The sequence below is a fragment of the Actinia tenebrosa genome, unplaced genomic scaffold (genome assembly GCF_029948245.1).
Source record: "Actinia tenebrosa isolate PJP-AT-01 unplaced genomic scaffold, QUT_ActTen_1.0 PGA_scaffold2__45_contigs__length_23673736, whole genome shotgun sequence".
NCBI lineage: Eukaryota > Metazoa > Cnidaria > Anthozoa > Actiniaria > Actiniidae > Actinia > Actinia tenebrosa.
Window position 1 is genome coordinate 16,660,227 of NW_028292579.1, and position 24,851 is coordinate 16,685,077.

The following is a 24,851-nucleotide window of genomic DNA, read 5'->3' on the forward strand; positions in this document are numbered from 1 at the left end:
AATATGATCGTTAAAACTACGAGCGTAAACTGCAACCTTATAGAGCATTTCACCACAGGGAGCCCAAACGCTTCCTCCTCGTATTAAAGGCCTTATTAAAATAGAAAAGAAAACTTTTATTCAAAATATTCTACACTTCTTACAAAGTATCAAACTAGTTTTAAATCCTTGTTTTAAAATAATTTGACATTTTGCTTTGTTTCATAGAAAACAAGCCGCTTGAAGTTGGAACCCCAAAATAAGCGTTTTTTCGGTAGGTCCAAATTTTCGCAAATCGAAACATTTTGCCAATCCAAGCAAATTACACCTCTTCGAAAAGCTGATGATTGTGTCAACATGGTTCTGAAGTTATGTTTGTGATTAGACTCAGTTTTAAGATCTTATTGGGAAGAGAAATTTTGAGAAAAATAGCCTTTGGTCAGCGGTATAGCGTTTTTAGACTTTTCTTCATTTATTACTCTTGTGCTTCCATTTTCAATGAAACTGACATAAAGTGTAGCACATGAGGTGCTGTATATCCTGGCATGATAATATTCCATGTTGTATTCAAGATTCAAAAGAAAATAGAGAGTAAATATTCTCCTTTTTGGGATTCCTGTTCCTTGGTGACAAATGACACAGGTAGCCCAACACTTCGACAAACGAATAGAATACAATAGATTTTTCTCATGTCGAAAAACAATGTGCGTATTACTTATTCATCTTGTTTCACGACTTTTTTGGGATCCCTAGGGATTTTATGACAAAAATGCTCTGCTTCCTTGGTCAGCCATGTTGAAGAGTAAAGAAGCACAAATGTGCCTAAAAACCGCCTAAAAACTCAAGAAACGCGATTATCATCGCTCCTACATATCTACAACAAAGGTATTGTACATTTTAATGATCGTCCTGTCCTTTATTCATCAAAGAGCTTAAATATTATGCGAAATAAATTGTTGTACACTCAGTTGTTTAGTTGATCGAGTTAAACCATACTTTTAGAAACTGGTTAACGTTTACATTTAATGCTGCCTTTAGACCTACCGCTTGCCGCAATATTGACATTAATTTTCGCATTCCTTCTATATTTTGAGGCTAAAAAAAGGCAGTAGTATAGCGGTTTTGCAAAGAGCAATGTAATATTTCTATAATAACAATATGCGCATAAGTTATCAGGGAGCGCGGCCGTAAAGATGCCTTTTTTTCAAGTGCACGCATCATGCATGACTCCAATTTCTTTTCTAAAATTGCTCTTGATATATGAAATATGAATTACAGAGCTATATCTAATCTTCCTCTACTATTTGTTTTCATTTAAACCTTAGTACTATGCAATAAGCTACCAATAAATAATGTTGAAGTGTAACGTCCGTTTTTGCGCAAAAGTGTTTTTAACGTGTCAATTCATTTTATATTTCACATCATTAAATAATGGCATTTTTTTCATTGCAGATCGAGACGTGGAAAACTACGAGGACAAAAACCAGAGGATAACCAATGATCTGAACTATTCTGGAAATTGTATTCCAGAATTTCAACATAACAGTTAGAACAGCTATAAATCATTGGTCATAGGAGAGTAATTCAGCAAATGTAAAACGTTTGATAAATTTTTATAGTTATTTGCAGCGTATTTTCTATTTTAAAATAAATGATTTCATGATTTTTTTGTCTGATATTTTTTGATACTTAACCTCTTTTTAAATTCACGCATTTTTTCCCGCCAAAAAACTTAGAAATTTTTCAGACCATACTCCTTTTTAGGTTGCGGATTATCACATCAAAACAATTAGAATTTTTCACATCTCTCCCTTGGGAATTTACTCTTTTTTTTTGTCTCAAATTTTCCCGCCAAAAAACTTAGAAATATTTGGTCGTTGGCCTTGGCACCCTTAGCCACAGATCTTGCACCTTATGCTCACTTTAGCATTTATCATTATTCAATAAACCTCACATGCCCCATGCCTTTCCTAGCACCTTTACCCATCACTTAATCCACTTCCTTTGTTCTCCTATTGTTTCACTCAAACAATAAAACAAGACATTAATTATTTATAAACATTTTTATTTGCTCATTAATACCACGCATAACAAGCAATATGTCTTAAGGATCTTTCAAACCTTTACCCTTAACAATCTCACTGACAGTCTACAGCACAGATTCACCGGATACATGGCAAGAGGTAAGTTGAAGGTACAGGTTCAAGCCCCAGGTAAGGTCTAGGTTCTCAGATGAAAAATTGGACAAACAAGAAAACAGTCACCCACAAGCCAGGATCAAGGTAAGTCAGATATCCACAAACAAGGTAAGGAGGATTGGCTCACAAATTGGCAAAGGAATTCAGAAATTGGCTTTAAAAGAAAAAAAAATTCGAATTGGCAATAAAAAAATAAAAAAAATTCAAATTGGCTAAAAAAAAATTAAAAACAGAAAAAAAATGTGAAAAAAAGCCATAAATTTTGAAAAAATATAAGTCTTTTTGCAATTTTTTTTGCCCCTAGGGTAATTAGACGAAGGTCCCTGAGATCAAAAGTTCAAACCTACCCTCCCCTTAAGGAAAAGTGCCCCCCAACAAAGTGTTGAGGGTCACCCTTAAGGTTTTGGAATAGCAAGAACTAATGACCTCAGGGACAGACCATTTGTTTGGGATTCTAAAGACATAGGTGTTGCTTGAGTAAAAGACTAGTACAGGATACTAAAACAAGGCATAAAACTGGTGTTGTCTTTCAAAAAATAAGTGAAACCCTCTCCAAAGCTAGTGTGCTAAACATATAATGCTGTTTCTTATTTGGTAACTACTTTCAACACCACCCTTTTTAGCACTTCAATAACAAAATGTTTTAGGGATCTGATCCGTGAACGTTTTTATGATGGACAACACCAGTTTTATGCCTTGTATACAGAATCACTAAGAACTGGTCAACCCAGAGAACTTTTCATGTGGTCTCTACAATCTCGATTATAATTTGGAAATAATTTGGCCTCTCAATGATTTTGGATTTTAAGAAAATATTTCATTACATGAAAAGTTCAATGTCTTGACTCTATGATCCTTACTGGTACTAGCAGATTAAGATTGTAGAGCAGTTGATATAGGAGTATAATAAAGCATGGCACATGACAAGCCTGGTGTAGTCCAGGAATAGAGTAACAAAAGCAGATAAATAGGTTGTCTCAGCAAGGCATGTATGTACCATGTTTATTACAATCCTTAATGAACTGTTTTACATTACAACAAGAGTGACAAATGGTATTATAAAATCTTATCAAATTAATTCAATTGTGACGAGAACGATGTTGTATTTCATTTCTCTTGTATTGATCACGCAGGGAGCGATTGCTCAGTCTCCCGAGCCAAAGGCTCTTATTATGCTTCTGAGATATCAGACTGAACTGGTATTAAGATCAATCCAGTGTATATTTCAATTTAATTTAAAGCCAAATTAGATGACTATAAAAATGTCAATCAAATATCTTATATTCATTTTTCCAAAGTATCCTATCAAATTTATTTAATTACGACGAGGATGTTGCATTTAATTTCTCTTGTGTTGATCACACAGGGAGCGATTGCTCAGTCTCCCGAGCCAAAGGCTCATAATTATGCATTCAAGATAGCAGACTGAACTGGTATTTAGATCAATCCAGTGAATATTTCAATTTAATTTAAAGCTAATTAGATGACTGTCATATGTCAATCAAATATTTTATATTCATTTTTCCAAACTATACAGTAGATGCCAAAAGATTCCAATCCTTTTTGCTATGTTTAAGAATACCATTTATCACACTTGTGTACTTTTACTCAAGCAAGACCTATGTCAGACTATGATATGAACACACCAAGCCACATGGAGTAATATCACCAAAATGAATTAAGACCGAAATGATATTTCAATTTCTGCATATCAAATGATATCACAACCCAATAAATACAATTTGGAAGGGTATGTCAGACAAATCGATAATTTGGATACAATTTTAGACAAATTTAAACAAAAGCCTGGAAAGTTGGCATAAATCAGGCTGATCAAAAGAATAGGCACCACACAATATAGGATTGATGTGGCTGAGCCAAAATATACAAAATGTATAGTTGTAAAATCTAAGCAGATTTATGTGCACAGAACCCATACTTGACCATTGGTGTGTTCAATCACAGTCAATAATGTTTAAATTTCACCACTTTAAGAGCACATGAAATAGTTTCTGGAGAAATATTTCATGTTGAACAATGCACAAACATGAGAAGCAATTGCAACATATAAACCAAATAGTTTGTTGTAACAATTCACACATCGTCCAAAGCAAATTTAATTTTTTCTCTGCTTCCAATAACTGTATTCTTTTCATTCACACCTACTGTAGATCTTGAGATTCAAGATTACAAAACCAGTTCCAAATAGCACAATATCAGAAAGATTTGTTATAGTTCTGGGTAGTTCTCTTTTATTATTGGCATTTCTTTCTGCCAATGTTTCAATAACCAAAAACAGTATGCAAAAAAATGGTAATAATCTTTAATAAATAATCTGTTGCAATGCTTCAATATACTTGTGCACATTAATTGATATCATTTTAACAAGACTGCACAATTAAGAATTGGGACTTTTTATCTGGAATTTAGAACCAGCATCTTTCGACCAATATCCTCAATGATTATTTAATTAATAAAAAAACACTTCAATTCAAATTTACTTTTAAATAGATTTTTTTTTTCATTCGCAAGTTCTTTACCAAATTATACTGAAATATGAAATATACCAAATGGAAGAGGATGATTAGTGGAAAGAAAACCATTGAACTGAATTAGCTGATAAACCATGCACCTTGACTTACTGTGAAGTTGGATGGAGACCAGGAAGCAGGTAGAAGATCATCATAGCAAAATAAATATATACAGTAATCAAACAGCAATATTAACAGTAGACTCTCACTAGATATGATTAGAAATTGAAAAATAGGAGATGAAAGATCAGACAAAACTTGGAAAATCAATGCCAAATGATCAAAACAATTTGATATCATTCTGCTGCCAGTCGAAAATTGTCAAACTAACCATAAAAAGTGAAAGTTTACTTAAACAATAAATTGTAAAATTAAATCATCAAACTTTGAAAAAGCTTTTTTCTGAACATTGTATCATGACAAAAAGAGGAACTTAGTTTTGAGCTGAACTTTGAATTCTTGATTTGAGAATTTGAGAAAGAAGTAAATAAACTGCCGGGATTAATTTTGAAAATAACTTTTGCCAAATTTTAGAAAAAATGAAATTTTGAAACATTTTTGATAAAATTTAGAAAGAAACTTTTTCATATGCATGAATAATATCATTCAAAACAATGTCAATCAATAGAAAATCAGTGTCAATCAATCAATAGGAAAAAAGACAAGCAAATCAATGTTAATGAAATAAATAATAATGATAATTCCACGGAGCCATGTAGAGCCAAGCCAGCCAGATCTTGTGTCCAATGGATATGTGCATAGTTTATCAACATACAGTAAATATATACCAAACAAGTTAATTAAGTAAAGGATGTGGTCACTTTTTACTTGTAATAAAAAGATTCAACAACCTTTACATTCTACTGCTTAAAGTGGTGAAAATGATCTACATACAATGAGTCATTCTATGTAGATAATATTGCATAACTAACAATAATTCTCCATAACAGGGAAAGTGAATATCAGTGTATATTTACCCAGATCAAGTCAGAGCAAGTATTAACTAATATTCAATTAGCCCAAGGAGAATTATTTGTTTAGTAGAATCACACAGGTGAAAAACAAAGAAACTAAAAACACAGTAACCTTGTCTTCACCTGGATGATTTTACTTACAATGAACTCTACCACATTATAATCATTATATCTAAGAGGTTCTTCTTCTGGTCTTCTCAGGAGTCTTGGTCATCTTCATGCTGATCTGAATAAGAAATAACAACACCACTATTAGCATGATGGTTTTAAAGATGCACAAGAGCATAAAAACCTAGGGGTACCCCCTAGAGTACACTTGTCAACCACACCCTAATTTGGCACAAAAATGTATACTATCTACATTTTATCCCAAGGAGTCAAAATTCTTCATTTTAATTTAAAGAACATAATGATAGTCTGTTGGAAACCAAATTTCATATCATTCAGAGTACTGAGGAGGAAGGGAAGGGTCAGGAAGACAAATTTTGTTAAACTGAAAAAAAATTTACTTCGTATCGGGTCAGTGAAAGCTTAAACTCCTAATGAAGAATTAAAAACATTTCTCCAGTTCTTTTCTCGTGTTTTGAGTGGTACAGGAGAGTCTGTGAAGCTTTTTCTCTATGTCAAGTTTAGCACGTGCGACATGAGACGAGCTAGGGTTCATAAATGCTATTTACTCGATAAAGATAATAAAGAAAATGCCGAATTTCTCTCTAAAGTTAAAGAAAAAGCTCTTATCATTATATTTTGACAGTTTAGCGTAGTTAATGAGCATTTCTTACCGTGTAAATGTTGATTTTTGAACACGGCTTCGACCTCCAACTTCTCAACGACTTCTTCTTCCAGTACAGTAATGACCGTGAAGCATGATGGGAGCACGTGGCAATAGTACACAGGCTACCCAACAACTAAAATAAGAAATAGGAAATAAAATAAAGAAAAAAGGAAAAAATGAGACATTTATAAATGACAAAAATAACATTAAAAAGGCGATACGAAAGTCGCGAAATAGAGAGAAATAAAGAGAGTGTTTGTTTCTATTGATTATTTTTACTACTTTCATTTTTTCAAAGTTTTAACTCTTAATTATAATTATATTATGAAGTTTTTACTTCATGGAATTGTCTTCGCATTAGTTTCATAAGTTTTAAGAGTAGGGGTGCTGGGGTAAATGGATGAAACCCTAAAAATAGTAGCTAACTATATTTACGACCGTTTTAATAAAATAAATAAAGTTTAACCAAAATGATGTACGCAATGAAATACACGACAGCGATTTTTGACAATGGCACCCCTACAGAATGTCGACAACAGAACTACTGGTTTTCAGTTGGTGATGGTGAAGGTTGTCAGGTGGTGATGGAGAAGGTTGTCAGTCGGTGATGGTGAAGGTTGTCAGTTGGTGATGGTAAAGGTTGTCAGTTGGTGATGGTGAAGGCTGTCAGTTGGTGATGGTGAAGGTTGTCAGTTGGTGATAGTGAAGGTTGTCAGTTGGTGAAGGTTGCCAGTTGGTGATGTTGAAGGTTGTCAGTTGGTGATGGTGAAGGTTGTCAGTTGGTGAAGGTTGTCAGTTGGTGATGGAGAAGGTTGTCAGTTGGTGATGGTGAAGGGTGTCAGGTGGTGATGGTGAAGGTTGTCAGGTGGTGATGGTGAAGGTTGTCAGGTGGTGATGGTGAAGGTTGTCAGTTGGTGATGGTGAAGGTTGTCAGTTGGTGATGGTGAAGGTTGTCAGTTGGTGATGGTGAAGGTTGTCAGTTGGTGATGGTGAAGGTTGTCATCAGTTGGTGATGGTGAAAGGTGTCAGTTGGTGATGGCAAAGGTTGTCAGGTGGTGATGGAGAAGGTTGTCAGTTGGTGATAGTGAAGGTTGTCAGTTGGTGATGGTAAAGGTTGTCAGTTGATGATGGTGAAGGTTGTCAGGTGGTGATGGAGAAGGTTGTCAGTTGGTGATGGTTAAGGTTGTCAGTTGGTGATGGAGAAGGTTGTCAGTCGGTGATGGTGAAGGTTGTCAGTTGGTGATGGTAAAGGTTGTCAGTTGGTGATGGTGAAGGCTGTCAGTTGGTGATGGAGAAGGTTGTCAGTTGGTGATAGTGAAGGTTGTCAGTTGGTGAAGGTTGCCAGTTGGTGATGTTGAAGGTTGTCAGTTGGTGATGGTGAAGGTTGTCAGTTGGTGAAGGGTGTCAGGTGGTGATAGTGAAGGTTGTCAGTTGGTGATGGTGAAGGTTTTCAGTTGGTGATGTTGAAGGGTGTCAGGTGGTGATGGTGAAGGTTGTCAGTTGGTGATGGCGAACGTTGTCAGTTGGTGATGGAGAAGGTTGTCCGTTGGTGATGGTGAAGGTTGTCAGTTGGTGATGGTGAAGGTTTTCAGTTAGTGATGGTGAAGGTCGTCAGATGGTGATGGTGAAGGTTGTCAGTTGGTGATGGTGAAGGTTGTCAGGTGGTGATGGTGAAGGTTGTCAGTTGGTGATGGCGAACGTTTTCAGTTGGTGATGGTGAAGGTTGTCAGTTGGTGATGGTGAAGGTTGTCAGTTGGTGATGGTGAAGGTTGTCATCAGTTGGTGATGGTGAAAGGTGTCAGTTAGTGATGGTAAAGGTTGTCAGGTGGTGATGGAGAAGGTTGTCAGTTGGTGATAGTGAAGGTTGACAGTTGGTGATGGTGAAGGTTGTCAGTTGGTGATGGTGAAGGTTGTCAGTTGGTGATGGTGAAGGTTGTCAGTTGGTGATGGTGAAGGTTGTCAGGTGGTGATAGTGAAGGTTGTCGGTTGGTGATGGTGAAGGTTGTCAGTTGGTTATGGTGAAGGTTGTCAATTGGTGATAGTGAAGGTTGTCAGTTGGTGAAGGTTGCCAGTTGGTGATGTTGAAGGTTGTCAGTTGGTGATGGTGAAGGTTGTCAGTTGGTGAAGGGTGTCAGGTGGTGATAGTGAAGGTTGTCAGTTGGTGATGGTGAAGGTTTTCAGTTGGTGATGGTGAAGGGTGTCAGGTGGTGATGGTGAAGGTTGTCAGTTGGTGATGGCGAACGTTGTCAGTTGGTGATGGAGAAGGTTGTCAGTTGGTGATGGTGAAGGTTGTCAGCTGGTGATGGTGAAGGTTTTCAGTTAGTGATGGTGAAGGTCGTCAGATGGTGATGGTGAAGGTTTTCAGTTGGTGATGGTGAAGGTTGTCAGTTGGTGATGGAGAAGGTTGTCAGTTGGTGATGGTGATTGTTTTCAGTTGGTGATGGTGAAGGTTGTCAGTTGGTGATGGTGAAGGTTGTCAGTTGGTGATGGTGAAGGTTGTCATCAGTTGGTGATGGTGAAAGGTGTCAGTTGGTGATGGTAAAGGTTGTCAGTTGGTGATGGAGAAGGTTGTCAGTTGGTGATAGTGAAGGTTGCCAGTTGGTGATGGTAAAGGTTGTCAGTTGATGATGGTGAAGGTTGTCAGCTGGTGATGGAGAAGGTTGTCAGGTGGTGATGGTAAAGGTTGTCAGGTGGTGATGGAGAAGGTTGTCATCAGTTGGTGATGGTGAAAGGGGTCAGTTGGTGATGGTAAAGGTTGTCAGGTGGTGATGGAGAAGGTTGTCAGTTGGTGATAGTGAAGGTTGCCAGTTGGTGATGGTAAAGGTTGTCAGTTGATGATGGTGAAGGTTGTCAGGTGGTGATGGAGAAGGTTGTCAGGTGGTGATGGTAAAGGTTGTCAGTTGGTGATGGTGAAGGTTGTCAGTTGGTGATGGTGATGGTTGTCAGTTGGTGATGGTGAAGGTTGTCAGTTGGTGATGGTGATGGTTGTCAGTTGGTGATGGTGAAGGGTGTCAGTTGGTGATGGTTAAGGTTGTCAGTTGGTGATGGTTAAGGCTGTCACTTGGTAATGGTGAAGGTTGCGAGTTGGTGATAAAACCAGACAATGTCCGGCGCAGCAGTATACATCTAAATCCTATTTCGGCAATTTTGCATATGCAGGTGGATAGAAAGATAGAAAGATTGAAAGTTTGGCAAACCCATTTTGCAAGAACTACATTACTTGCGACAATCGAGAAACGAATAAATTACAAGATCCTAATTTTGTGCTTTCTCCAGTTTATTTATCAAGCTTAATTGAAAAACGCTCGTACTTGTCAATAATGTCCTTCAATAATTTCTTTTTTCAACCATCCAAGCGTCAAACTCGCTTTTTATTGGCAGTGCACGTTTTTATATGCAGTGCGCCAAAATCAAACCATAAAAAATTACTGATTCAAGAAAATTTACAAACTGTATTTCATAGACTTTAAACTTTGAACTTAATTTAAGTTTTATTTCTCGATCTTGATTTGTTTTAAATGTCAGCGCGTTGACCCTCGTTAAATACGCTCTGCGAATGTTATGTTATTATCATCCAAAGGAAAAAAGGAAAAATCATTCCAAGAGTACTTCCGTCACCTTGAGAGTTCATAAAGTAAAAATGAGAAATAATCTTGTAATCTTTTGTTCTTATATCAATTTATCAATCGAGTATTCTATTCATATGCATTATCCTCTTCATTCAGCCCCTGTGCTAAAAGCAATTGTCCGTAGTGTAACAATAGGAAATATTAGTATTGATATTAGTGTTAGTATAACTTTGCCATCTGTCTTGCTCTGAATTCGAATTCAATCTCGCAAACAAAGAGGCAAGTAAGAAGAAATATCGAGAAAAAAAATTGTTTTTCATGTTGTATATGATTTCAGTCATTATCATCTAATGCCCACCTCAGTACGATAGAGGCAGTCACCTGTGGTCACAGTAAAGTCAGTAAAGTGATTCGACCTTTGGTACTGATAATAAGATTTCAAGGCATGGCATTGACATACAAATGACCTAGACTGCGATAGACTTATATCTTTAATGACTTCGAAATACTGCAGGGGTTCAGTATTCAGTCTTATAGACACTGCTAGATCTGTTTGATAATTAGTGTCTTCTTTCCTAATATATTTTTATCGACTAATTTCAATTGATATTTTTTTGTAACTTTGTAACGGTGAATTGATACTTATATAAGACAGTGCAAGTTCTCAAAAGGAGTAAACGTATTTCTTGTCAGCAAACTTAACATACTTCATTCGGCTTGCTGAAATGGTCAACATAACCTTGTATTGCGATCCATTCAATGCGTACTTTCTTGACGTTCCTCGTGATATTCATTTCGATAACAGTTTGGTTGCCGTGATCGTTATCAACGCTGCTATGGCTGTTGTAGCCAGCTGCAGTAATGCTGTGGTCATTTACACCACTTCAAGAACGCCTTCTCCACAAACTCCCTCCAATATTCTTATTCTTGGTCTGGCAATCTCTGATCTGAGTGTTGGGATCTTTTAACAGCCTTCGTTTTGCTTATTCAAGTTTTACGAGCTTCGTCGTAACCTATATTCGTATTGTTCCTTTGGTAAGATGTACATGTACATTACATTACCGCTTTTGCAGCAATATCTTTCTTAACACTGACCGCCATCACTGCATGCTGATCGATTCCTGGCCGTACACCTTCATTTGCGATACCAAGACATCATCACGACCAAACGTGTTGGATTCGTTCTTGGTTTCATTTGGATCCTTGGTACTTTGTTTGCTGTCTGTTCTGCGATGTTTTTCAAGATAATAGCTTTTCTTATTTCTAGCTGTTGTTTCTTCGCATTTTTACTCTTTATGGACGTTTATTCCATCTTCCGGGTGTGTCTCGTAATTCGCAAACACTCATTGCAGATACAATCTCAACAGTCTCTGTTCAACAACCCATCAACATGGTAAGATTCAGAAAGTCGGCAATGGTCATGGTTTTTGTAATTGGTGCGTTTATCTCGTGCTATGTTCCTTATATTATTTTCACCATCATGCTGGGTGTGGTGGATGAACCTTCCTATGGATTACGAATTGGTTCCAACATCTCTGAGACCCTTGTGATGTTAAATGCAATACTGAATCCGATCATCTATTGCTGGAGAATCGAAGACATTCGCACTTCATGCTGCGGTGCTGTTGATGCGCAAGATGCTGAGGCAACGCGAGAACTAAACGATTTTCTGGTGATGGATTCGGACTTTATAGAGGATTGCCTCCGAAAATCTGTATTATATAAAACTATCCTGCGAAAATGTAGCTGAATATTATCCAAATAACAGCTGATGCCAAAACAATCAATTAATCAATGCGGATTTGTCGAAAAATTGCAAGTATAGTTGTATAGCTATATTTAGGATATTATATATAATAAAGAGAGGAGTGTTAAAAACAAATAAAAAAGTCACGAATGAGTCAGGTAAAAGAACAATCCAAGAAAAAAACTTTGAAAAAAAGAAAGAAAAACCTTAGAAAAGAAAAGGAATTGACTGTGTTGTTAGCTTTCTTTTATTTTAAGATAAAGTTTTTGTGCACGGTTTAGTGTAATTTACTTTTTATCTTTAGGTCTTTCTCTTCATTTTTTTTTTTTCTTTCTTCTTTTGAAAAATATGAAATGGTTCATGCATGAATCAAAGCTCTTATAGACTTCTTATCTTTTATGCTTCAGTCTCGCCTCAAAGTGTACCAATAACGTTGATAGATATTATTCTAGAATGATTGGTAGACCATCAGCTGGAAGCTCAACAATAACAATTGAGAAAATTCGGTGAATAGAATCTTTTTATGTCCTTTGAGTTGTTCCGAATATACTTGGAACTGCCGAATAGCATTGCTCTAGTAGTGGAGTGATAGGTTGATTATCAGCTGGAAGTTCAATAATAAATTGAACTCGGTGGATGGACTCTTGTTATTTCCTATAAGATATTTCTTATTCCTTATCAAGTTTGATTTCAAGACCAAATGACATATGGTTCTGTTTCCATGGTATTGCAGTGTTGACGGTTTTCGATATTTCTAGGGAGTTTCTTAGTCCGTCTGCGAAAATTTCACGCTTCGACATTGGAAGTTCGGTTATGATTTTAACAAGTTGAACCTTTTTTGCAATAATGAACACCAGTGATCAAGCTGCACAAGACAACAACATAACTTTGGATTGCGCACCATTTTTTTACTACTTTCTTTACGCTCCTCGCGATAATCATTTCGATAACTTTTTACTTGCCATGATCGTTATCAACGCTGTTATGGCTGTTGTAGCCAGCTGCAGTAATGCTGTGGTCATTTACACCATTTCAAGAACACCTTCTCTACAAACTCCCTCCAATATTCTCATTCTTGGTCTCGCCATCTCTGATCTGAGTGTTGGGATCTTTTCACAACCCTCGTTTTGCTTAATTAGGCTTTACGAGATTCGTCGTAACCTAGATTTGTATTGTTCCCTTGGTAAGGTGTACACTTTCAGTATATTACCTCTTGCAGATATATCTTTCCTAACACTGACTGCCATCACTGCTGATCGTTTCCTGGCCGTACACCTTCACTTGCGATACCAAGAGATCATCACAACCAAACGTGTTGGAATCGTTCTTGGTTTCATCTGGATGCTTGGTGTGTGTTTTGCTGTTTATACTGGAATATTTCACGATAAAGTCGCGCTTCAAATTTTCAACCTCTGTTTCTTTTCAACTTTACTGTCTCTAAACGGTTATTCCATCTTCCGGGTGAGTCTTGTAATTCGCAGACACTCATTGCAGATACAATCTCAACAGTCTGCCCTACAACCCATCAACATGGTAAGATTCAGGAAATCCGTAACGATCATGTTTCTGGTGATTGGTGCGTTTATCTTGTGCTACGTTCCTTTTGGTGTTGCCAAGATCATGCTGAGTGTAGTTGATGGCCATTTCTACAGATTACGAATTGGGTTTATCATCTCGCAGACTCTTTTGATGTCAAATGGAATACTGAATCCGATCATCTATTGCTGGAGAATTGAAGACATTCGAACCTCTGCGTTGCTGTTGATGCGCAAGATGTGGAGATCAAATGAGAACTAAATCCTATCTTTGAAATGTGGAAATGTGCATGAAACCGCTCGTTTTTCACTACATCAAATTAAACGAAATTTATCTCCTGATGACAAGACTTTGTGATAAATTTCGGGTTGATGGAGCGGCCACTAGAGTGGATCAAGTCGTGTTTGTGAAACAGCACCAGTCTCAGATACTCCAAATAAAGTATGGCGTTCCCCGTTCCGTATTAGGATATTTTGGATAGGTAGCTAGTATCATGCCGGTAATATGTCGATCGGTAACCATGCATGCCTCAAAAACAGAGGTTGTTCATTTAATTCCCATCGCGTTCCTTTTTGTCGACTTGAAGTAGAGATCAGCTCTACAGCACATTGAGGCTTGAGGATACGCTATATAAATACTACGTAATCATCATCATTATCATCATCATCATCATCATCATCATCATCATTAGCACATGATCTCGGAGTAACTCTCAGCGCGTGTGAATGATCTTTAATTTTTTTACTTAAGTTTAGCTTTAGGTTTACCTCATATGGCAACAATGCTGATCATAATATACTTTATTGTTTGCTTATTTAAAAAGTGGCATCTTATCAGTTGCCTACATTTTGTCCTTTCTACCTTCAGTTTTCTTCTTTGTTAATCATATTTATACACTTTTAATTATTGTAGATTAGAAATCTGTGACTTTGGTCCTTCAACTTATCAGTCGGTTGGTAGATACATTAGTTTACTTTGCGTCCAGTTTTAGTGTCTTCACGCCGTGCGATCCCTCACCACAAACTAAAACGGTATTCAAAGGAAAGTATAGTTACCTCCTTGTCAGTTTTTTTAATCTTTATATCTTTGTGTTCCTTTTTTTTCTTCTTTTGGAAAAAATGAAATATTTCATGCATAAATCAAATCATGAAGAAATAGAAAACGCGCGCGCGTGCTGTGTGCTGTCATAAAGCACGCGGGGGCTGGCAGAACACGAGAGAAGTGTTAGGAGGAGCACGACGCGTAGCGGAGTGCTTCTCGACACTTCTCGAGTGTTCTGCCAACCCCCAAGTGCTTTATTACTGCACACAGCACAGCAAGCAAGTTTTTTTATTTCTTTTATAAAATACAAATTACAATAATAGATAGGAATGACGCAACGGAAAGTGCGCGCGCGTGCAATGTGCTCTCATAAAGCACGTGCTCCATAACAATCAGAACGCGACATTCATAACAGTTATTTTATAAAGACTCTTAACTTTTATACTTCATACTCGTCTCAACCTGTACGAATAAATTTGAAAAGCGCATTAAAGATATTATTCTAGAATGATTGGTAGGTCATCATGCAGCTGGAAGCTCAATAAGAACATTCGAGGAAACTCAGTGAATAGAATCTTATTATGTCCTTTGAGTTTGTTCCTAATAACCTTGGAACAGCCGAATAGCATTGCTCTAGTAGTGGAGTGATAGGTTGATTATCAGCTGGAAGTTCAATAATAAATTGAACTCGGTGGATGGACTCTCGTTATTTCCTATAAGATATTTCTTATTCCTTATCAAGTTTGATTTCAAGACCAAATGACATATGGTTCTGTTTCCATGGTATCGCAGTGTTGACGGTTCTCGATATTTCTTGGGAGTTTCTCGGTCCGTCTGCGAAAATTTCAGCTTCGAAATTGGAAGTTCGGTTATGATTTTAACAAGTTGAACCTTTTTTGCAATAATGAACACCAGTGATCAAGCTGCACAAGACAACAACATAACTTTGGATTGCGCACCATTTTTTTACTACTTTCTTTACGCTCCTCGCGATAATCATTTCGATAACTTTTTACTTGCCATGATCGTTATCAACGCTGTTATGGCTGTTGTAGCCAGCTGCAGTAATGCTGTGGTCATTTACACCATTTCAAGAACACCTTCTCTACAAACTCCCTCCAATATTCTCATTCTTGGTCTCGCCATCTCTGATCTGAGTGTTGGGATCTTTTCACAACCCTCGTTTTGCTTATTCACGTTTTACGAGCTTCGTCGTAACCTGGATTTGTATCGTTCCCTTGGTAAAGTCTACTCCTTCAGTGCATTACCCCTTGCAGCAATATCTTTCCTAACACTGACCGCCATCACTGCTGATCGATTCCTGGCCGTACACCTTCACTTGCGATACCAAGGCATCATCACAACCAAACGTATTGGAATCGCTCTTGGTTTTATCTGGATCTTTGGTATTTCTGTTGCTGTTTATTCTGGCATATTTCACGATAAAGCTTCGCTTCTGGTTTTCAATGCCTGTTTCTTTGCTGTTTTACTCTCTCTAGACGTCTATTTCATCTTCCGGGTATGTCTCGTAATTCGTAGACACTCATTGCAGATACAATCTCAACAGTCTTTCCAACAGCACATGAACATGACAAGATTCAGAAAAACTGTAATAGTCATGTTTCTGGTGATTGGTGCGTTTATCTTGTGCTATGTGCCTTATGGCGTTGCTAAGATGATGTTGGGTTTGGTCGATAGCCATTCCTACGGAATACGAACTGGGTTAATCATCTCTGTGACACTTGTGATGTCAAATGGAATACTGAATCCGATCATCTATTGCTGGAGAATCGAAGACATTCGCACTGCTGCTTTGTTGTTGCTGCGCAAGATGTGGAGATCAAATGTGAACTAAATCTTTTCTTGTAGCACTATATTCTATAAATGTTCGCGTAGTCATCATAAGCAGTAACGCGGATTAAGTTAGTTGTCTACTATATCAAATGAAATAAAATTTATCTCCATAGTAACACGGTATTAAAACATCCTGATGACAAGACTTTGTGATAAATTTGGGGTTGATGGAACCACTTGAGTGGATCTAGTCGTGTTTATGGAACAGCACTAGTCTCAGATACCCTTATTAAAGTATGGCGTTCCCCAGGTTCCGTATTAGGACCGTTTTCTTTGCATGTCTCCATGTCATACGAGCTTGCAGCCTAAATTCAATGCTTTACACAAATGATACCCAGATGTATATCAGAGGTGGATCAAGGAAGAAATCGAATTGAGGGGCATTTCCTCTTATTTAAAAAAAGTCTCAGATACGGTTTATTGTAATTTATCTTTGATTGTTTGGTTTGAGTTTCTTTTCCTTTCTTTTCTCTTAGACAAACTGGGTAAACGTTTCATACATAAAGCAAATCATAAATCATATCTATTGTACTTGTAGTCTCGTTTTCACAGCAAATCAAAAACCAGTCAATCTTATTACGCAGGAAGAAATCTGTTCACGCGGTCCATCTAAAAATCATTATGGCGACCGAAGTCAGAAAAAATTACTCTGAATCTTTGCTTCCCTAGATACGTTCTGGACTATCAATACATTTACAATTCTACCTATTCTTATAACGAATACCTATGGGACAAATGGTGGGTTGTTGTTTTTTAACTGTTTATGAAATTTTCGTGAAATGATAGCTCTTTGTTCGCCGATAAACAACTGAAACTAGGACTTCCTCATCAACTACAACAATCTTTTACGCGCGTTCCTCGAGATCACCTGGTACTTCAGATCAGTTCTCACCTCACTGATTGTACCAATGACTTTGAAAACAAACATATAGATATTATTCTATATGGATTGATTGATTTCCAGCTGAAAACCCAATAATACTGAGCAATTGAAACTCGGTAAATAGATTCTTATTATGTGCTATAAGATTTTTGTTTTTTAATTTCTTATAAAGTTTCTTCAAATAACCTTGGAACAGCCGAATAGCATTGTTCTAGTGTTGGAGTGATAGGTTGATTATCAGCTGGAAGTTCAATAATAAATTGAAACTCGGTGAATGGACTCTTGTTATGTCTTATAAGATATTTATTATTCCTTATGAAGTTTGATTTCAAGACCAAATGACATATCACGTTTCTGTTTCCATGGTATCGCAGTGTTGTCGGTTTCGATATTTCTAGGGAGTTTCTTAGTCCGTAAGCGAAAATTTCAGCTTCGAAGTTGAAAGTTCGGTTATGATTTTAACAAGTTGAAACTTTGGAGTGATGGACACCGGTGATCAAAAACAAAGACTTGACTTTGGATTACGCACCATTTTCTGTCTACTTTCTAGTCATTTTAAAAACGAAATATAGTAAAGAGACCTCCGCTGTTGCTATCGAGCAGAAGGCATCTGGTTTAAAACTGCATTTTGTGAGGCAAAGTATGGTTCAAAACTCTAAGTGAATCTCTCTTGGTTTTTATGAGAATGATTAGCAACGATACCCAAAGCAGATTTCACAGATGTTTGCCATACTTTCTTGACGTTCCTCGCGATAATCATTTCCATAACTTTTTACTTTCTATGATCTTTATCAACACTGTTATGACTGTTGTAGCCAGCTGCAGTAATGCTGTGGTCATTTACACCATTTCAAGAACGGCTTCTCTACAAACTCCCTCCAATATTCTTATTCTTGGTCTTACCATCTCTGATCTGACTGTTGGTATCTTCTCACAGCCCTCGTTTTGCTTATTCACGTTTTACGAGCTTCGTCGTAACTTAGATTCGTATTGTTCCTTTGGTAAGATGTACATGTACAGTACAGTACCGCTTGCAGCAATATCTTTCCTAACACTGACCGCCATCACTGCTGATCGATTCCTGGCCGTACACCTTCACTTGCGATACCAAGACATCATCACAAACAAACGTATTGGAATTGCTCTTGCTTTCAACTGGTTGGTTGGTACCTGTTTTGCTGTCTATAATGTGACATTTCCCAAGATGCTGGCTGTCGTTATTTGTAGTTGTTGTTTCTTCGCATTTTTACTTTTTATGGACGTCTATTTCATCTTCAGGGTGTGTCTCGTAATTCGCAGACACTCATTGCAGATACAATCTCAACAGTCTGCCCTACAACCCATCAACATGGTAAGATTCAGGAAATCCGTAACGATCATGTTTCTGGTGATTGGTGCGTTTATCTTGTGCTACGTTCCTTATGGTGTTGCCAAGATCATGCTGAGTGTAGTTGATGGCCATTTCTACAGATTACGAATTGGGTTTATCATCTCGCAGACTCTTTTGATGTCAAATGGAATACTGAATCCAATCATCTATTGCTGGAGAATTGAAGACATTCGAACCTCTGCGTTGCTGTTGCTTCGCAAGATGTGGAGATCAAATGAGAACTAAATCCTATCTTTGAAATGTGGAAATGTGGATGAAATCGCTCGTTTTTCACTATACATCAAATTAAACGAAATTTATCTCTGGTTCCAAAGTAACACGGCATTAGGACATCCTGATCCCATGAATGGCATTTAGAAACCCTTATCGATGATAAGACTTTATTATAAATTTGGGATTGTGATGGAAGCATTAGAGTGGATCAAGTCGTGTTTGTGAAACAGCACTAGTCTCCAAAGTAACACGGCATTAGGACATCCTGATCCCATGACTGGCATTTAGAAACCCTTATCGATGATAAGACTTTATTATAAATTTGGGATTGTGATGGAAGCATTAGAGTGGATCAAGTCGTGTTTGTGAAACAGCACTAGTCTCAGATACTCCAAATAAAGTATGGCGTTCCCCGTTCCGTATTAGGACCGTTTTCACTGCAGTACTTCCAATCGAAGATGTCATACGAGGATGCAGATTACATCTCATGCTTTACGCAGATGATACGCAGATGTATGTATATTAGTTTTTGAAAAGTTAGACAAATTTCTTTAGTATGGTTTGCTCAAGATGTTATGCTTTGGATAAGTAATATCATGCTGGTAATATGTCGATCCCATGCTTTACGCAGATGGTACACAGATGTATGTATATTAGTTTTGAAAAGTTAGACAAATTTCTTTAGTATGGTTTTTCTCGAGATGTTATGCTTTGGATAAGTAGTATCATGCTGGTAATATGTCGATCCCATGCTTTACGCAGATGATACACAGATGTATGTATATTATATTATAATATATTATGGATATTTTGGATAGGTAGTGCCGGTAATATGTCGATCGGTAACCATGCCTCAAAAACAGAGGTTGTTCATTTAATTCTCATCGCGTTCCTTTTTGTCGAAACCATCACTTTAAGTAGGGGTCAGCCCTACAGCACATTGAGACTTGCATCATTATCATCATCATCATTAGCACATGATCTCAGAGTAACTCTTGAACAGCGCGTATGAATGCTCTTTGATCTTCTTACTTAAGTTTAACTTTAGGTTTACCTCATAAACATACTCTGTGATGTGTGCTATAAACTGTGTGTATATTATGCTGAATATAATTACTTTGTTGTAATCAGTTGACTACATTTTGTCCTTTCTACCTTCAGTTTTCTTCTTTATTAATCATATCCATACTTGTAATTACTGTAGATTAGAAAGAAATAAAAAATATATAATCTGTGACTTTGGTCCTTCAATGTATCAGTCGGTTGGTAGATACTTTAGTTTACTTTGCGTCCAGTTTTATTGTCTTCACGCCGTGCGATCCCTCATCACAAACTAAAACGGTATTCCAAGGAAAGTATAGTTACCTCGTCTAGTACTTCTCTTCCTGCATAGAACAGATGGTTCATGATTTTGTATCTTCAAGACTAGATTACTTTAACAGTATGTACAGTGATTTGCCTCCCTGATCAAGATATTCCAAAGGTAGATTCAATGGACTCTCTTCTCTGTCGTAACAAAGGAAAGGGATCAAATAAAACCTGGGTTGCTCATAATTACCATTTACCTGGAAAAATTGGAAATTCCGGTTGGAAAACAAATGGTATATGTGTCAGTGCAATCGGAAAGTTCCGAAAAACTTCTGATCTTCAGGTTGAGATAACCAAGTTTTCCGTTCTTTTCGATTCTTTCAGACGCGTGTATTATTTTGCGAAAGTCAAAGTTTCCCGCTCTTTTCTCACCATTACATTAGCAAAGGAATTTCCAACCTGAATTGGTTTTAATGGGCTTCGCTTCGGAAAATATCGCCGTCTCTGGACCACAAAACACACTGCTTCCATCGTTCCCAGTCAAATGGAGGAGAGGGTATCACGTGAACGTGAACAGGTCTCGATGTTTCCCTGAAACTCCTCTCAGCGGTAATAATTAGTAATTAGCATATACCAACTTGGTGCGTGTGACAGCTGCGATACGATTCCCCACTGCGCGTTTCAGGATTTCTTTGTCAAGAGGATAATGAGTTTCATGCATTATTTTGTTATGGGACGACCACTCTCGGTACGAGCTTCGGGATCTTTATTCTACTCTCTGTATTCTCTGTGTTAAACTAATTACATGACCTTTATTTATAATAATTCTATGACAGGTGTCATTCTATAATCAATGTGATAACATCGTTGAATCATGATTGGCTAAAAGAAATAGTCAATTCCTGAATGTGATATCTTAATAACGAGTAATACGAGTGAAAATCTTGGAAATAAACATAGCTTAAACTAAAGTTAATATATGAATATATTGTAAATGTATAGAAAAGGCTACAAGGAATATTTCTATCATAAGATTCTAGAAAATAATCCTAAAATAACTAAGCAAAGGGGTAAAAAGTGTGTAGGGCGTAACCAGAGGTACAAATGCTAATGGGAGGAGCTAAGAGATTTACTTGTGAATTCAATGCATACTATTATCTAAACTTGTGCGTGATGGTAGCCTTACTGAAATCTTATATCGATATTCTTATATAGCTAATTGATCGTTCTTTATCTTGTTTTCATAGGATAAGAAATAGTAATTAGAAAACTGATGTCAAGCTTAGTTAGTCTGTAAAAATAATCATTTTCTCTCTCATAACAATTTTGTCATATATTTTGCTCTCAATTCAATCCCGTAAAGAAATAAACAAATGCTTGTTGAGTTTTAAATTAAAACTCGCCTTTGGTCAAACAGTACATATGATGTGATTTCCATCAAAGCTAAGATTCCTTGTTAAGAATAGTGATGAATATTTTCTATTGGTATTCATTCCCCGTGAGGTGCTTTCGTGTAACTTAGTAACGGTGGATTTTGATACTTATATAAGGAAGTGCACTTTTCGATGACCAATAAACGCATTCGTGTCATCATAAGATTTTTCCTGAAATTACCACAATGTTCAACATTAGTCAGAACAAACACTTAACTTCGAATTGGGAGCCAGTCATAGCGTACTTTCTTGGCCTTCCTCGCAATATTTATTATGAGAACTCTTTACTTGCCCTGATCGTTATCAACAGTGTTATGGCTGTTGTAGCCAGCTGCAGTAATGCTGTAATCATTTACACCATTTCAAGAACGCCTTCTCTACAAACTCCCTCTAATATTCTCATTCTTGGTCTTGCCATCTCTGATCTGAGTGTTGGGATCTTTTCACAGCCTTCGTATTGCTTATTCAGGTTTTACGAGCTTCGTCGTAACCTAGATTTGTATTGTTCTCTTGGTAAGGTGTACGCCTTCAGTACATTACCTCTTGCAGCAATATCTTTCCTAACACTGACCGCCATCACTGCTGATCGATTCCTGGCCGTACACCTTCACTTGCGATACCAAGACATCATCACAAACAAACGTATTGGAATTGCTCTTGCTTTCAACTGGTTGGTTGGTACTTGTTTTGCTGTCTATAATGCGATGTTTTCCAAGATACTGTCTGTCGTTATTTCTAGCTGTTGTTTCTTCGCATTTTTACTTTTTATGGACGTCTATTTCATCTTCAGGGTGTGTCTCGTAATTCGCAGACACTCATTGCAGATACAATCTCAACCGTCAACCTTACAACCCATCAACATGGTAAGATTCAGAAAGTCAGCAATGGTCATGGTTTTTGTAATTGGTGCGTTTATCTTGTGCTATGTTTCTTATGCCACTTCCCGTATTATGCTGGGAGTGGTTGATGAACATTCCTACGGATTACGAATTGGGTTCAACATCTCTGAGACCCTTGTGATGTTGAATGGAATACTGAATCCGAACATCTATTGCTGGAGAATCGAAGACATTCGCACTGCTGCGATGCTGTTGATGCGCAAGATGCTGAGGCATCGCGAGAACTAAACGACTGTCTGGTGTTGGATTAGGACTTTATAGAGGATCGCCTTCGAAAATCTTTATTATATAAAACTATCCTATGGAAAAGTAGCTGAATGTTGTCCAAATACTAGCTGATGCCAAAACAAACAATTAATCAATGCGGATTTGTCGAAGAATTGCAAGTATAGTTATATTGAACTTAAATATGTTAGATGTTGAAAAACGTAAGTTGGTAAATGATGGTGAAGGTTGTCAGTTGTTGATGGTGAAGGTTGTCAATTGGTGATGGTACAGGTTGTCAGTTGGTGATGGTGAAGGTTGTCAGGTGGTGATGGTGAAGGTTGTCAGTTGATGATGGGGAAGGTTGTCAGGTGGTGATGGTGAAGGTTGTCAGTTGGTGATGGTGAAGGTTGTCAGTTGGTGATGGTGAAGGTTGTCAGTTGGTGATGGTGAAGGTTGTCAGTTGGTGATGGTGAAGGTGGTCAGTTGGTGATGGTGAAGGTTGTCAGTTGGTGATGGTGAAGGTTGTCAGTTGGTGATGGTACAGGTCGTCAGTTGGTGATGGTGAAGGTTGTCAGTTGATGATGGTGAAGGTTGTCAGGTGGTGATGGTGAAGGTTGTCAGTTGATGATGGTGAAGGTTGTCAGTTGATGATGGTGAAGGTTGTCAGTTGGTGATGGAGAAGGTTGTTAGTTAGTGATGGTGAAGGTGTTCAGTTGGTGATGGTGAAGGTTGTCAGTTGATGATGGTGAAGGTTGTCAGTTGGTGATGGTGAAGGTTGTCAGTTGGTGATGGTGAAGGTTGTCAGTTGGTGATGGAGAAGGTTGTTAGTTAGTGATGGTGAAGGTTGTCAGTTGGTGATGGTGAAGGTTGTCAGTTGGTGATGGTGAAGGTTGTCAGTTGATGATGGTGAAGGTTTTCAGGTGGTGATGGTGAAGGTTGTCAGTTGACGATGGTGAAGGTTGTCAGGTGGTGATGGTGAAAGTTGTCAGTTGGTGATGGTGAAGGTTGTCAGTTGATGATGGTGAAGGTTGTCAGGTGGTGATGGTGAAGGTTGTCAGTTAGTAATGGTGAAGTTTGTCAGTTAATGATGGTGAAGTTTGTCAGTTGGTGATGGTGAAGGTTGTCAGTTGGTGATGGTGAAGGTTTTCAGTTGGTGATGGTGAAGGTTGTCAGGTGGTGATGGTGAACGTTGTCAGTTGGTGATGGTGAAGGTTGTCAGTTGATGATGGTGAAGGTTGTCAGGTGGTGATGGTGAAGGTTGTCAGCTGGTGATGGAGAAGGTTGTCAGTTAGTTATGGTGAAGGTTTTCAGTTGGTGATGGTGAAGGTTGTCAGTTGGTGATGGTGAAGGTTGTCAGTTGGTGATGGTGAAGGTTGTCAGTTGGTGATGGTGAAGGTTGTCAGTTGGTGATGGAGAAGGTTGTTAGTTAGTGATGGTGAAGGTTGTCAGTTGATGATGGTGAAGGTTGTCAGTTGGTGATGGTGAAGGTTGTCAGTTGATGATGGTGAAGGTTGTCAGGTGGTGATGGTGAAGGTTGTCAGGTGGTGATGGTGAAGGTTGTCAGGTGGTGATGGTGAAGGTTGTCAGTTGGTGATGGTGAAGGTTGTCAGTTGATGATGGTGAAGGTTGTCAGTTGGTGATGGTGAAGGTTGTCAGTTAGTAATGGTGAAGTTTGTCAGTTGATGATGGTGAAGTTTGTCAGTTGGTGATGGTGAAGGTTGTCAGTTGGTGATGGTGAAGGTTGTAAGTTGATGATGGTGAAGGTTGTCAGTTGGTGATGGTGAAGGTTGTCAGTTGGTGATGGTGAAGGTTGTCAGTTGCTGATGGTGAAGGTTGTCAGGTGGTGATGGTGAAGGTTGTCAGCTGGTGATGGAGAAGGTTGTCAGTTAGTGATGGTGAAGGTGTTCAGTTGGTGATGGTGAAGGTTGTCAGTTGATGATGTTGAAGGTTGTCAGTTGGTGATGGTGAAGGTTGTCAGTTGGTGATGGTGAAGGTTGTCAGTTGGTGATGGAGAAGGTTGTTAGTTAGTGATGGTGAAGGTTGTCAGTTGATGATGGTGAAGGTTGTCAGTTGGTGATGGTGAAGTTTGTTAGGTGGTGATGGTGAAGGGTGTCAGTTGATGATGGTGAAGTTTGTCAGTTGGTGATGGTGAAGGTTGTCAGGTGGTGATGGTGAAGGTTGTCAGTTGATGATGGTGAAGGTTGTCAGTTGATGATGGTGAAGGTTGTCAGTTGATGATGGTGAAGTTTGTTAGGTGGTGATGGTGAAGTTTGTCAGTTGATGATGGTGAAGGTTGTCAGGTGGTGATGGTGAA

At 37.9% G+C, this 24,851-nt stretch overlaps 4 protein-coding genes across 4 annotated transcripts; all 4 read left to right on the forward strand.

Moving 5' to 3' along the window:
- Positions 1–12,619: 12,619 nt before the first annotated feature.
- Positions 12,620–13,570, forward strand: LOC148909433 (G protein-coupled receptor 3-like). Its single transcript, XM_089034132.1, has one exon. The coding sequence runs from the start codon at positions 12,620–12,622 to the stop codon at positions 13,568–13,570; it is 951 nt and encodes a 316-aa protein (XP_088890258.1).
- Positions 13,571–15,254: 1,684 nt separating this feature from the next.
- On the forward strand, positions 15,255–16,205 carry LOC148909434 (adenosine receptor A3-like). The gene has a single exon (XM_089034133.1). It carries the CDS (start codon positions 15,255–15,257, stop codon positions 16,203–16,205), a length of 951 nt encoding a protein of 316 aa, XP_088890259.1.
- A 1,300-nt stretch (positions 16,206–17,505) lies between these two features.
- Positions 17,506–19,818, forward strand: LOC148909435 (G protein-coupled receptor 12-like). Its single transcript, XM_089034134.1, has one exon. It carries the CDS (start codon positions 17,767–17,769, stop codon positions 18,700–18,702), a length of 936 nt encoding a protein of 311 aa, XP_088890260.1. The 5' UTR covers positions 17,506–17,766; the 3' UTR covers positions 18,703–19,818.
- Positions 19,819–21,616: 1,798 nt separating this feature from the next.
- LOC148909436 (adrenocorticotropic hormone receptor-like) lies at positions 21,617–22,558 on the forward strand. Its single transcript, XM_089034135.1, has one exon. It carries the CDS (start codon positions 21,617–21,619, stop codon positions 22,556–22,558), a length of 942 nt encoding a protein of 313 aa, XP_088890261.1.
- The last annotated feature ends 2,293 nt before the right edge of the window (positions 22,559–24,851 follow it).